The sequence below is a fragment of the Pipistrellus kuhlii genome, unplaced genomic scaffold, assembly GCF_014108245.1.
Source record: "Pipistrellus kuhlii isolate mPipKuh1 unplaced genomic scaffold, mPipKuh1.p scaffold_m20_p_6, whole genome shotgun sequence".
NCBI lineage: Eukaryota > Metazoa > Chordata > Mammalia > Chiroptera > Vespertilionidae > Pipistrellus > Pipistrellus kuhlii.
In genome coordinates this window covers 61,941,905-61,955,256 of record NW_023425562.1, presented here as the reverse complement: position 1 = coordinate 61,955,256, position 13,352 = coordinate 61,941,905, and the positions used below count along the sequence as shown (strand labels likewise).

Sequence of the window (13,352 nt, the reverse complement as noted above, 5' to 3'; positions counted from 1 at the left end):
ATTTGGCTTCTAGTATTAAATATTTATCTTAAAAGTATAGTCAGGTTGCACAATGTTATAGGTACAAATGGCTGTCCCCCAGAGTGGTAGCATAGGGTGGTGGTAGAATTCAGAATCTGGAGTGGATCCACTGTCCAGGTTCAAAACACCAGCTCTGCCACTTACTGGCTGTGTGACCTTGGACAAGTTACTCAATCTCTCTAGGCCAATTTCTTCCTCTGTAAAATGAGGATAATTATACACAACCCATAAAATTGTTGTGAGAATTAAATGAGATAATACACATCAAATGCTTTGAGCAGGGCCTGGCACTCAATATAAACTAAAAAAAACAAACAACAAAAAAACCCTGCACTATTGCTACTCTTGTTATTATGATTACTAGAGGCCTAGTGCATGAAACTCATGCATGGGGGAGGGGGGTGTTCTCCTCAACTCAGCCTATGTCATCTCCAATCTCGGACTCCCTCTCACAATCCTGGACTGCTGGCTCCTAATTTCTCACCTGTCTGCCTGCCTGGTTGTCCCTAACTGCCCCCTGCCAAACTGATCACCTCTCACTGCCTCTGTGTGCCAGCCTGATGGCTTCTAACTGCCCTCCTGCCGACCTGGTCACCTCCAACTGGGGCCCCCCCCTCCCCCGCCAGCCTGGTCATCCTTCATGGCCCACCTGCCAGTCTAGTTGCCCCAAACAGCCTGCTTGTTCAGTTGTTTGGTTGTCCCTTCCTAACTCTCCTGCAGTCCTGGTCGCCCCATGCAATCTGCTTGTTCAGTCGTTTCGTCATCCCTCACTAACCCCTCTGCTGTCCTGGTCATCCCATGCAGCCTGCTTGTTCAGTTGCTAGGTTGTCCCTCACTAACTTAATTTGCATATTACTTCTTTATTATATGGGATTAGAGATCAGCAAACCTTTGCTTTAAAATTTTTTTTTTAATGTTTTTATTGATTTCAGAGAAAGGAAAAGAGTGGAGAGAGAGAGAGAGAGAGAGAGAGAGAGAGAGAGAGAGAGAGAGAGAGAGAGAGAGAGAGAGAGAGAGAGAGAGAAACATCAACAATGAGGGAGAATTATTGATCGGCTGCCTCCTGCACATCCCATAATGGGGATCAAGTCCAAAACCTTAGCATGTGCTCTAACAGGGAATTAGAACCATGACCTCCTGATTTAGGGGTCAAAGCTCAACCAACTGAGCCACCCAGGCTGGGCAATAAACCCTTTCTGTAAAGAGCCAGATAACAAACATTTCAGGCTTTGGAGGCCACATGTGGTTCTCTGTTCGTCAGTTTTCATGTCTTATTTTGTTTTCACAACCCTTTAAAATATAAAAGCCATTCCTAGTCCACTGGTCAGACAGAATCAGCTGAGGGCTGGTCTGGTCCTTGGGCTGCAGTTCGTCATCCCTTAATTATAAGATTATTAAACTATTTGCTCCAGATCATAGTGCTTGGGGGCAACAGAGTGTCATCGCAGGTGAGGTGCCTTACCCACCTCCTCATGAATCCCTCTTTAAAATTATAACCCAAAGATTAGAAAACATATAAACAGGTACAGGCCTACATTACACATATTATGTTCTTGGAGGCAACTTTTGCTAGTAGTAAAAACTGGAACTTTGTGGTACACGGAGAAGCAATTTAAAGCTAGTGACATTTTCCTCTCCCAGGGCCCAAAAGGTGAAACCCTAACTTCATATTTTGTTTCTGGTGCAATTAGAATAATTTGTTTTGCATTCCCTTGGTGGAGTCATTTGATAACACTTGCAACTAGGGCAAATGAGCTGCTCTGGACTGAGCCCAGAATCTAGAGTGTCTGCTTAGGAAACCTGTCAAATTCATGAAACACAATGGTGAGAGGGTGAGAGAGGCCCAGCAATGGGAACATGTCCTCAGTGAAGACCACAGCATCGTGAACAGAAGTGCCCAGGAGGCTGGGAGTTTTCCCAAGAAGTGTGAGCAGGTAACACCAGAAAATCAACCCCAAAGGTTGTGAGGATTTATAATTACACTGAGCTCAAGAACAAAATTTTAAAGAGCAAGGAAATGCACATAAAGGAAAATTTTCAATTATAAAATACAGTATATTAAACTCTATAAACAGGATGAGCCTAACCGTGCATAAAAGAAATTGTGTGTGCATTAAAAAGACACATTAAGGTGGTTGGAGTTTGGGGGAAGCTTAATAGATGCACTGCTTAACGGGCACAGGGCTTCTTTAGACCAGGACGGCATGATTTTAGAAGCAGGTAGAAGTGGTGGCTCCACAACAGTGTGATTCACCAAATGGCACTGAATTGTTCACTTTAACATGGTTCATTTTATGTCTGTGCATTTCACTTCAGCTAAAAAACACTTCAAAAATGTTTTTCACTTCAGTTGAAAAACACTCAGAAGGAGGGGTAACGAACTCTGGGAGGGGTTTATTTTTTTCTTTTTCCTCCTCTGTTTTTTCTGGAACGTAGAAAATGGACAGCAACGCTCCCTTGTGAGCCATAATCCTTGTGCATTCGGAATACACCAATAAACAGTAAAAATGCATGGTCCATGCTAAAGCTGACAGTGACTGTGCCAGGATGCTCAGTGCTATTGCAGGCCAGGGCGCTGCGACACAGCTCCAGGCTTCTTTCTCGCTTTGATCCTCTCACTTTTCCAAGGAACTCTCACTGGTGCTGGTGACAAACCCTCCTGAAAACAACAGCTCCAGTTTCTCGAACATGCATTTTGACAAGGAGCTTTAGTTTCAGGTAACTCCAGTGCTAAGAAAAATTACAGTTAAAATTCACATTCGAATACTACTTAATTGGGGGGTGGGGGCGCGGCAGTTCCAAAGGAAAACAGTGAGCTGCTTTCAGAATGTTAAGAGATACAGAACACAGACTTATGCAAAACATAGGGTCATGCAGACCACGGCAGGCCCCACAGACAAGCCCTGACTGACCCAGGTAGCCAGTAATCTCCTTTGCTCTGTACGATTCCCAGCAGGTCCCATGACACACACATTCCTCATAGGACATATTTAACCAAATTCATTGTCTCTTCCTCTCTTGTCCCAAAGTAACCAGGTCCTCAAGTTCTTATAACTGTATCATCATACTCTTTGGTAATGACACTTAAAATCTCATTTCTGCCTTAACTTTGTCCCTATCCTCACTCGGGAACAAACTCTCTTGATTCCTCCTTGGGTAACTAGATGAAGCCAAGGACAACTAATTTTCTTGTATTTTGTATCAGAACCTCTCAAACTTTAATGTGCAAAACAAACATCTAAGAATCTTGTTCAAGTGCAGATTCAGATTCAGAAGGTATGGGTAGGCCTGAGACCCTGCATTTCTAACAAGTCCTTGGTGATGATGAAGCTCCTGATCTAGACCACACTGAGAAGCAGTGCTCTCAGCCACGTGTTATTACTACACTAGAGGCCCAATGCATGAATTCGTGAATGGGTGGTTGTTGGAGGCTAAGTTTAGAATTCATCAAAAAATAATTCTTGGATGAAGGACAGAAGGAAATGAAAAAGAAACAGGTTTCCTGTTCAAAATGACAATGAAGTGAACACATTAAGTATATATTAGCATTCACCTTAGTGTAAATGCATTCATATTGTATGCTGGCTGATGTCTAAAGGTAAGGCTCTTAATAATCCACAGGCAGGCTTGTCATTTGGCACACACAGTATTTAAGAGGCGAATACATCTATCAACCTTTTCATATCTGAAGATTTCATGTAAAAAATCCAGATACCCAGTATCTCATGGAAAAAGCATTGCTACCACCAAGTTAGCAACCTGAGGCACATGTTCACATAGTTGGAAAAATGGCGGGAAGTAAATGGATGTTGTTTTTCCTCTACCTTGGACCACCCCCATTGTTATGTCTATGGGTAGGGACACTCAACTCACTCAAGTCTACACAATCTCCCACTTGTCTTCTCCTGGCACTTTTTCATATTCACATCAGCTCTTTGGCTCCTGTAGGACCTGAGTTCCCAACTTCTGGTCTAAAGGAATGACAGCTTTTGGTGCTACAGAGATAAAAACATCATTTCAGAATTCAGAGAGTGCCACCATGGATGAGACACTGGAAGTACTGGATTCTGGGGCAGATGGTGTTGCAATAGTAGATTGAGAGCCAAGGCAGCAAGAGAGTGAATAACCTGCTAGTTAACATAGATTACTGAGTCCACCCCCAGAATTTCAGATTCATGAGGTTCCACATCCAGAATATCAGATTCATCAGGCTTCACCCTAAGCATTTCAGATTCTTCCAAAGTGCCAGCAGAGAGAATGTGCCTCTTTGAGAAGCTTTTGGTGAGGCTTCAGGTCTGATCTCTTTAAGTAGCTGCATGCTTGACTATGAGCAGAGAAATTAGTTGAGGGGAGGAAGGCTCTGCAGGTTGTTTGCAAAGCCAGTAGGGGGATTGACTAAATAGTGAACTTGATTGTTTTTCTTTTCTTTTTAAATATAATTTATTTCAGAAAGGAAGGGAGAGGGAAAGAGAGATAGAAATATCAATGATAAGAGAACCATTGATGGGTAGCCTCCTGCATGTCCCCTACTGGGCATAGAGACCATAACCCAGGCATCTGACCTGCCTGGGAATCAAACCCTAAACTCCTGGTTCATAGGTCAATGCTCATCCACTGAGCCATGCCAGCCAGGCATGAACTTAATTGTTTTTTCAACAAAACAAAGAATAAATCCCTTCTCCAAGAACCATTACAGTAAGCCTTCCTTCTACTCAACATACTCCAAGTTCAGCAAAGCGATTTTGACATTCAGCCCGATATATTAAAATAAGGACTCATTACCTGTAATACACTACCTGACTTTATCTTTCTTATATACAAAAAGAACACACAACGTTTTTCTAATTTAATTTCTATAGTTGTTATTCACGTACTTATGTGACGACTTACTTGGTTACAAGGCATAATTATGGAGCTCACCAAATGTTTACAACTGCATAAAGTAGAATGAGGAATCATCTAAACTCAATTCAAATCTCTGCATTTTTATACTCATAATGGCAGCTTATTTTTGTCATCAAAGGGAACTGCAACTTGGTATAAAATAAGACTTATTTGTGGATAATTTAAATGAGCATTGCATCTCAGGCTTATGGACTGTGACTTCGATTCCAGCTTGCTGTGCAGCACCAGCTGTAACTTCATGAAAAACATCTGAACCCCTTTCCACTCCACAGAGACAGAAATTGTCAAAGCAAGTTGCATTCTAAGACAGAACAAATACATGGGAGAAACTGAGTTGCTTTTCTAACCAAAGCCCAGGTGGGGGGGCGGAGGGGGGAAGCTACATCATAGCTTAGGAAAAAAATTGGAAAATGCCTTTTTCATGTGGCTGCTTTTATTCATAGGTATTTTAGGCCACATGACTAATGAGACTCACCTATTACCCACAGACACACTGTGTTTGAGGGAAAAGTGCCAGTAATTTGTTAGCAAGTGCTTTTAACAGAGGGCTTAAGGAGAGGAAATAAGAGCTAAGTTTTATACTGAAGTGACAGGAAGAATTTAGGTAAGCACAAAATAATGATCTAAATTGGAAAGAGGCCAAGACGCCAGGGTTAAAACCTCCAGTCTTGTCCTGGTTCTCAGCAGCTGTCCCATTACATCCTGAAAAGTGGCTCTAAAAATAACACCGTGGAATCCCAGGCCTTTCTGACTGTCGCTAACTCACACGTTCTCATTCTTTTTGTCCAAAGATCACTTTCTTAGCTTTCTGAGAGCTAAGCTGTAAAAAACTTGAGGTGTACAGCACTAAGGGTTATACATATTCATGACCTGGGTTAGAATTTGTTGATTCAGTCAACATAAAGAGCTCAATAAAACAGGTATCCGTTAAGCACTTGATAAATGTTGAATATTGACCTTTCTCGATGTTGGGGATGAGGCAAGTAACAAAAACATTGCTCTCCCTCATGTGAAGAAGACAACGGATGAGTATATGTATATGGTATATAACAGTGATCAGAGCTATGAAGAAAAATAAAGCAGGATAAGGAGGTAGGAAGTGCTGGGAGTGGGGAGGTGGGGAGATGGGGCATTCCCACTAAGGTGATATTCAGCAGAGTTCTGAGAAAATGTGAGGGAGAAAACATACTGGGGAAAGAGTATGTTCCAGACAAAAGGAATAGCACGTGCAAAGTCCCTGAGGTTAGAAAGAAATACAAGGAGAAAAAGGGAGATAAAGATAGAAGAGAAAAGAAATAAGGATCAGTTCTTGCCAGGCCTCATAAGCCTTGGAGGGTTTTGAGTAGTGGAGTGATATGATCTGGATTACATTTTAATAATGGGGCTCCAGCTGCTATTTTGAGACTAGACTTAAAGGGTCCAGACCACAGTTAGGGGAGAAACAATACTGGCTGTATTGTGCTTATAGTCACGGTAGTGGTGAAAAGCATCTAGATTCTAGCCCTGGCAGGTTTGGCTTAGTGGATAGAGCATCAGCCTGTGGACTGAAGGGTCCTGGGTTCGATTCCAATTAAGGGCACATGCATAGGTTGCGGGCTCAATCGGGGGGTAATGCAGAAGGCAACCGATCAGAGATTCTCTCTCATCACTGATCTTTCTATCTCTCTCTCTCCCTCTTCCTTCCTCTCTGAAATCAATATATATATATATATATATATATATATATATATATATATATATATATATATTTAAAAAAGTAGCTAGACTTTAGATACAAGAGTATTTGTTAATGGATCCATGTAGGATTTGTGAGGAAAGCATTCATCATCTCAGCAGCTTGAAAGTATTGTAGGTGGAGGGTGACACATTTGGACTTGGACTTAAGTTTATGATGCCACTAGACACTTATTTCCCAGGGGAGGAAGATCAACAGAATGCAGCTCAGATCTTCTAAAGAGGTACAGAGGCACAGTGGCAAGCCAAGCTTATTGTTCTTGAAGCAGGGAGGGCATATGGAGAAAATAAAAGCTGAGCTGCAAAGATGTCAGTTATACTGATGTCATCTTTTACTGGGAAAAAAAAAAGCACAATCATATTTCCACAGTCATGTGTACTGGAAAATATTTTATATTTATTTGAAACCTCAACTCTGAGAAGCCAAGATTTCATGTAACAAATTAAGAACTCTTAAATATTCACTTGAAATAACAGATCTATCTATCTATCTATCTATCTATCTATCTATCATCTATCTATCTATCATCTATCTATAATTGGAGGCCCGGTGCATGAAAATTTGTGCACTCAGGGGGGTCCCTAAGCCTAGCCTGCACCCTCTTGCAGTCTGGGACCCCTTTGAGGATGTTCACCTGCTGGCCTAAAGGAATCAGGCCTAAGCTGGCAGTCAGACATCCCTCTGGCAGCCCAGAGAACGGGCCTAAGCTGCAGTCAGACATACATTCTTAGCGCTGCCAAGGCGGCAGGAGAGCCTCCTGCCACTGCCACTGTGCTCACTGCCATCAGTCCAGCTTGTGGCTGGGTGGAGTGCCCCCTGTGGAAGTACATTGCGCTGAGCATCTGCCCCTGGTAGTCAGTGCACATCATAGCGACTGGTAGTCAGTGCGTATCCAGTGGTTCTACCTTTAGGGTCAATTTGCATATTACCCTTTTATTATGTAGATATATTGTATATAAATATACATATAAATAATCATATATATATATAAATAATCACATATATATAAATAATCATACACACACACACACACACACACACACACACACACACACATATACATCTTCGAGAACCAGATACACAAGGAAGGTCAAATGGCCTGCTCAAGGTGGGGAACACTTCCTCTGTGGGAGAGTGGGTCCTCCATGTGAGAGTTGGTGCTCCATGGGGAGTACATGGAGTTGAAGGTTGGCCCATTCACCTGAATTAAATACTTGGCTAAGTGATTCCCTCCCCCCTCCCCACCAAATAGTCAGATCTTAAGTTTCATAAGAGCCTAGGAATTAAGAAAAGACTCATGCATTTCTTAGGATAAATACTGCTAAGCAAGTTCTACACTAGCTATTTTCTTATATCTTACTGGTCAGACCAAGACTTTTCAGATGTTCATAAAACAAGCAAAACATCTTGAGTGCTGAACTCTCAGTTGGTGAGCTACTCTCCAGTATGTTGTGTACCCTTTTGCTTCCACCTTGCACACTTACCGTGAGTTACTTATGTTTGTTTCCAAACTGCTTTATATGCTAGTCGTAGGAAAAATTACATGTACCACCCAGCCAATATGGCTCAGTGGTTGAACCAGGAGGTCACAGTTTCATTTCTGGTCAGGGGCATATGCCCAGGTTAAGGGCTCTATTCCTAGTAGGGGGTGTGCAGAAGGCAGTCAATCAATGATTCTCACTCATCAGTGATGTTTCTATCTCTCCCTTTTCCTTCCTCCCTGAAATCAATGACTATATTTATAAAAATTTATATGCACCAATGAAGTATGCTTGTGAAAAGGAGAATGTTGTTTCTCTAGTTAAATATTTTGGAAAGCTTCTTTAAAGGCAAGGTGCTAAAATATTTTTTCTTTTAAAAAATACATTTTTATTGATTTCAGAGAGAAAGGGAGAGGGAAAGAGAGATTGAAACATCAATGATGAGAGAAAATCATTGATCAGGCGCCTCCTGCACTCCCCTGCCCCCCACTGAGAATCTAGCCTGCAACCCAGGCATGTGCCCTGGACCAGAATTGAACCCAGGATTCTTCAGTCTGAAGGCCAGAGCTCTATCCATTAAGCCAAACCAGCTAGGGCAAAAATATTTTTTCTTGAACTCCATGTGAGCAAGACAACTAAATGAGAAGAAAACATGAAACTCTCTTTACTTGTATTGCTTCACGGCATCTTTGAAGTCTCAGTTCTACTTTCAAAAAACCAAACTGGGTATTTCAGAAGATACATTATAGATGAGGTACAGATCAAACAAATATATTGACCCCAGTCAACAGACTCATACTGAATGAAAACATTTCAGCCCCAATATTAAAAAACTGACCAACAATTGAGTCTCATTTATATGCTTCAAGTTAAGATAAAGTATTTCAGGCATATATGTGTTACTTTAAAAAAGGATGACTTGCTTTAACTGACTTTTGTGATAAAGTGACCAGGAATACAGCTGGCTAAGAGGGCAGCTAGCCTATTCCATGAGCCATGATTCTAGGCTCCTAAGCTGTGTTCACATTAGAGTGGTACAACAGGTGTCACAACTCCATTTCAGGTACTCGAGGAAATCTGGACATTTCTCACTTGCTTTAATTTAATGTGTGAATTTTACTATCCTTTTGACCTGAGGTAATTATATCTCTGTGTATTTTATAAACATCCTGTCACTCTGATGGGTTGTGTGTTCTGTTAGGGATGATAAAACATACAGAAGAATAGGAACAAAAGTGCAATGATGGGGAAATGCCGTCAGTGATGAAGGTGATAAGTATTACAATCTAGATTAATACAGATAAGTTTTGCCCTAGCCCATTTGGCTCAGAGGATAGAACATTGGCCTGCAAACTGAAAGGTCTCAGGTTCGATTCTTATCTAGGGCACATGCCCAGGTTGTAGGCTCGATCCCCAGTAGGGACCCATGCAAGAGGCAGCCAATCAATAATTCTCTCTCATCATTGATGTTTCTCTCTCTCTCCTTCTCTCTCCTTCTTCCTTCCTCTCTGACATCAATAAAAAATATATTTAAAAAAATACAGGTAAGTTTTAAAACTAGGATGTGGGCAAGGTTATCCACAGACATGTTTCAGGATCTTCATTAAGTGTCCATAACCAATAAGGCATGCTCTATTATGGCCTGTCTAGTTTGGATATTGAGATTCATACTTATACATCATACTATTAATAAAATATAAAATTTCTAGTAACAGTTTCCAGAAACTGAAACATTTCATTTCTTCGATAAGAGCAGGTTTACAGATTATTGAGCTTAAATTGAAAATCCAATACAGAATTATTTTTTGGTCCTTACTTTTTTGGCTAGCTAATCTTAAGTTTTAGTGGAAATGACACTAGAAAAAAATCTTATCTTTAAGTATATGCCCCCTGCTTCCAACATATACACATATATTACCTACTCATGAGATTTCAGAATATGATTCCTAAACAAAATGGACCAAGACTGACGCAATCAAACCAGGGAAGGCAAGATGGTTCTGGGAATTACTGAATGCAGCCATCTTCCTACGGGACTGGCTCTGGGCATAACTGGAGCACACGGCATAATGTGGAAATCAGAGGCCTACTTTTAGGCTGTACTTTGGCCAACCCTGCTGTGTAGTACTTGAGTTCTTTTAAGCCTTTGGCTTCATCTCCTCATCTGAAAAATGAGGTGTTCCATTTCCAGCTCTAAAGCTCTGTGGCTCTGTGCTCAAACAGCTAACACACGAGAAAGGCAGTGCAGGAAGCACTTTCCATGTAATAACACAATCCTAAGAGCAGAGATTTTGGTATTATTCCCACTTTATAGTCCAAGAAAATGAGGCACAGAGGCAGACTGTGTGTCTAAGTCACACAGCTGAAGAGCAAGGATTAGAGCCCAGTTAACCTGGTCCCAAAGCCCATATGCTTATGCTTATATCTAGTCATACTGTTTTTTTTGTAATATTATATGACGAGTTGACAAAAGCCAGGAAACAGGTCTACAGAAGAGTCATTTTGCAAAATTTCAGGGGGCTAAATATCTGGATGTAAGTAACAAGCCTTTTTTCATGGTTGGTCAGCATGGACTTCTAGGACTGAATGTTGCTATGGCAAACAGCAACTAAAAAGGCCTCTGCAGCACAGAGGCAGGCGTGAACTACAAGTAGCGGGAACAACATTTGTTTAGATCAGTGGGGTTCCAGAAACCATTCAAACTAAGTGTTGATCTGAGCAAAATAATAAAAGAACCTGAAGGCACTGCTAAATCTATTCTCCCAAAGCAGGTGTCCTGGAACAACAGCACAAAGCCAACAAAACCACCACAAGCAAAGGCGCTGAGGTCACATGGGGCATCCATCCCTGGCTCCAAAGATAAGAGGCCAGCCAGGAGCATCTCAGAATTCACTGCACTTAGGAGTCACCGAAGATTCTGGATCAATGCATCTGGTGGACCTGTGACTTTACTATGGTGAAGCCCCCTGTTGCTGGGCTGTGGCCCACATGGAGTGAGGGTCGAAGAGCCTTTAGAGCCTCAGAATCAACTCTGCCACCAATTAACTCTGGGTCCAGGGTTTTCTTCTAATTTTAGTTTCCTCTAATAATCTTATGTACATTCCCTTCTAGTTCAAAACGTTAATGTTTCTAATGATGGCCTTTATCATTCCACTCTGAACTGATTCTCTACTTCTAATATTAATGGGGCAAATGAATGCCTCCTGCATCCTCCAAACCCAGGTCTCAGCAATAGGATAGCAAAGGCTTAGGTCTCTTCATCCATATAGAAAGGGAATGGGAGTTCTGTTCAGAGGTAAAGCACCTTGAAAACAAATAACTTGCGGAAAAGTAACTTACATTTGAAGCTTTCTATTTCATTAGCTAAAATCTCTTTGACACACTCGCTTGCCAGGGCAATGACATGCTGGCTATGATGTTCAAAGATGGGTCATAACCCAATACTTGAATAACTTATTGGGGATGAGCTTGGATATCTTAACCAACCCCACCTGCACTGCCCTTCATGGTAGCCACTAGCCACATGTACCTACTAAGCACTTGAAATATAGCTAATTTGAAAACACACATTACATTCCAAAGACTTGGTATGAACAGAAGAATGTAAGATATTGTCATAAGTAAATTTTGTATCAATTTCATGTTAAAACTATACTAGGTTGGATATATTGAGTTAAATAAATTATTTCACTGAAATTAACTTCACTGTTCCTTTTTGCTTATTCTATAGCTGTTAGATACAATTAATTTTTTTTAAAAAATTGATTTCCGTGAGAGGGAGGGAGAGGGAGAGGGAGAGAGATAGAAACATCAGTGATGAGGGAGAATCATTGACTGGCTGCCTCTTGCACACCCCCTACTGGGGATCAAGCCCACAACCCAGGCATGTGCCCTGATCAGGAATGGAACTGTGACCTCCTGGGTCACAGGTTGATGCCCAACCACTGAGCCACCGAACACTACTAGACAAATTTAAATATAATCTGTTGCCCGCATTATAGTTCTATTAGGCAGTGCTGATCTAGGCCCTGGCTACTCATACTGTGGTTCTCAGGCCAGCACATCCACATCAACTGGGAGAGCTCATTACAAAGGGAGAATTTTGTCCCCACCTCAGACCTAGTGAATCAAAACATGCATTTTTAACAAAATCCCGGGTGATTCCGGTGCACATCCCAGTTTGAAGCGCTGGGTTGGTTTTTTCCTGCAGGAGGTATTTGGGTTGTTGATGTACATAGTGGCATGCTCAATGGGTATTGTGCTTTGCTGAATTTTCCATATTCATTTGCTGAATATTCCAGCAGGGCAATGGAAACAGTTTTTAAAAATGGAAACAATTATACAATTAAAAATATATATCAAAATTATATTGTACATAAAACAGTCCCTGTACCACATATATACGTATGGGGGGAGGAAAGGAGGCTGGTTCACTGGGGCTACCTTAGTGACTTCTGGATTTTCAGCCACCATGTAAGTGAAACTGATGTTCACCAGGTCTGTTCCACTGCAGACACAAACTATCCGCCCTTCCAGATCATTTTCTGATTTTCCAACAGCTTCGAGAGCAGCCAGGATTTTTGGGTCCTGTAGAGAGGTGTACAAATAGGAGGAAATACATTAGATCAGCGTTTTTCAACCGCTGTTCTGCGGCACACTAGATGTTGCCTGGTGTGCCGTAGGTGCAGACAAGACAAGAATTTTATAATTTTTCACTATTTTATTTACTTAATATTTCATAATAAAGTAATTATAAAATACTTTCTTTGTGTTTATTTGATTCCTATTCAAGAGAATTACTTTATATATAGTCAATATAGGCACAGAGTTAAATTTTTTAACATTTTCTAATGGTGGTGTGCCTCGTGATTTTTTTCATGAAACAAGTGTGCCTTTGCCCAAAAAGGGTTGAAAAACACTGCATTAGATCACAGAGCATGGAGGACACAGGTACAAAGAAGAAACATTTGAAAAAATATATATATATATTTATTAAAAAAAAATATATATATTAAATAAAACATATGGGCAAATGTGCATGTGCATTGGTTTCTTTTCTATAGAAAATGCATTATTCTGAAACTTGTCACGGTAAAAATTACTAATATCACACAATTCATTTGGTAAGAAAGATCCTAGAATGTCATTGATTTAGAAAACCAGGTGGGAGGTATTTATAAAGGACCTGAAATATGGCAATGGGAGGAAAG

At 41.0% G+C, this 13,352-nt stretch overlaps 1 protein-coding gene across 7 annotated transcripts in view; it reads right to left on the bottom strand.

Annotated features, from left to right (window-relative positions):
- Positions 1-13,352, bottom strand: part of PLCB4 (phospholipase C beta 4) — a 365,947-nt gene that overhangs the window by 97,652 nt on the left and 254,943 nt on the right. For all 7 annotated transcript variants that reach the window (XM_036417991.2, XM_045574871.1, XM_045574870.1 and 4 more), the window contains one exon: positions 12,586-12,729. In XM_036417991.2, coding sequence (XP_036273884.1) covers positions 12,586-12,729 — 144 coding nt within the window. The remainder of the gene's footprint in view (positions 1-12,585; positions 12,730-13,352) is intronic.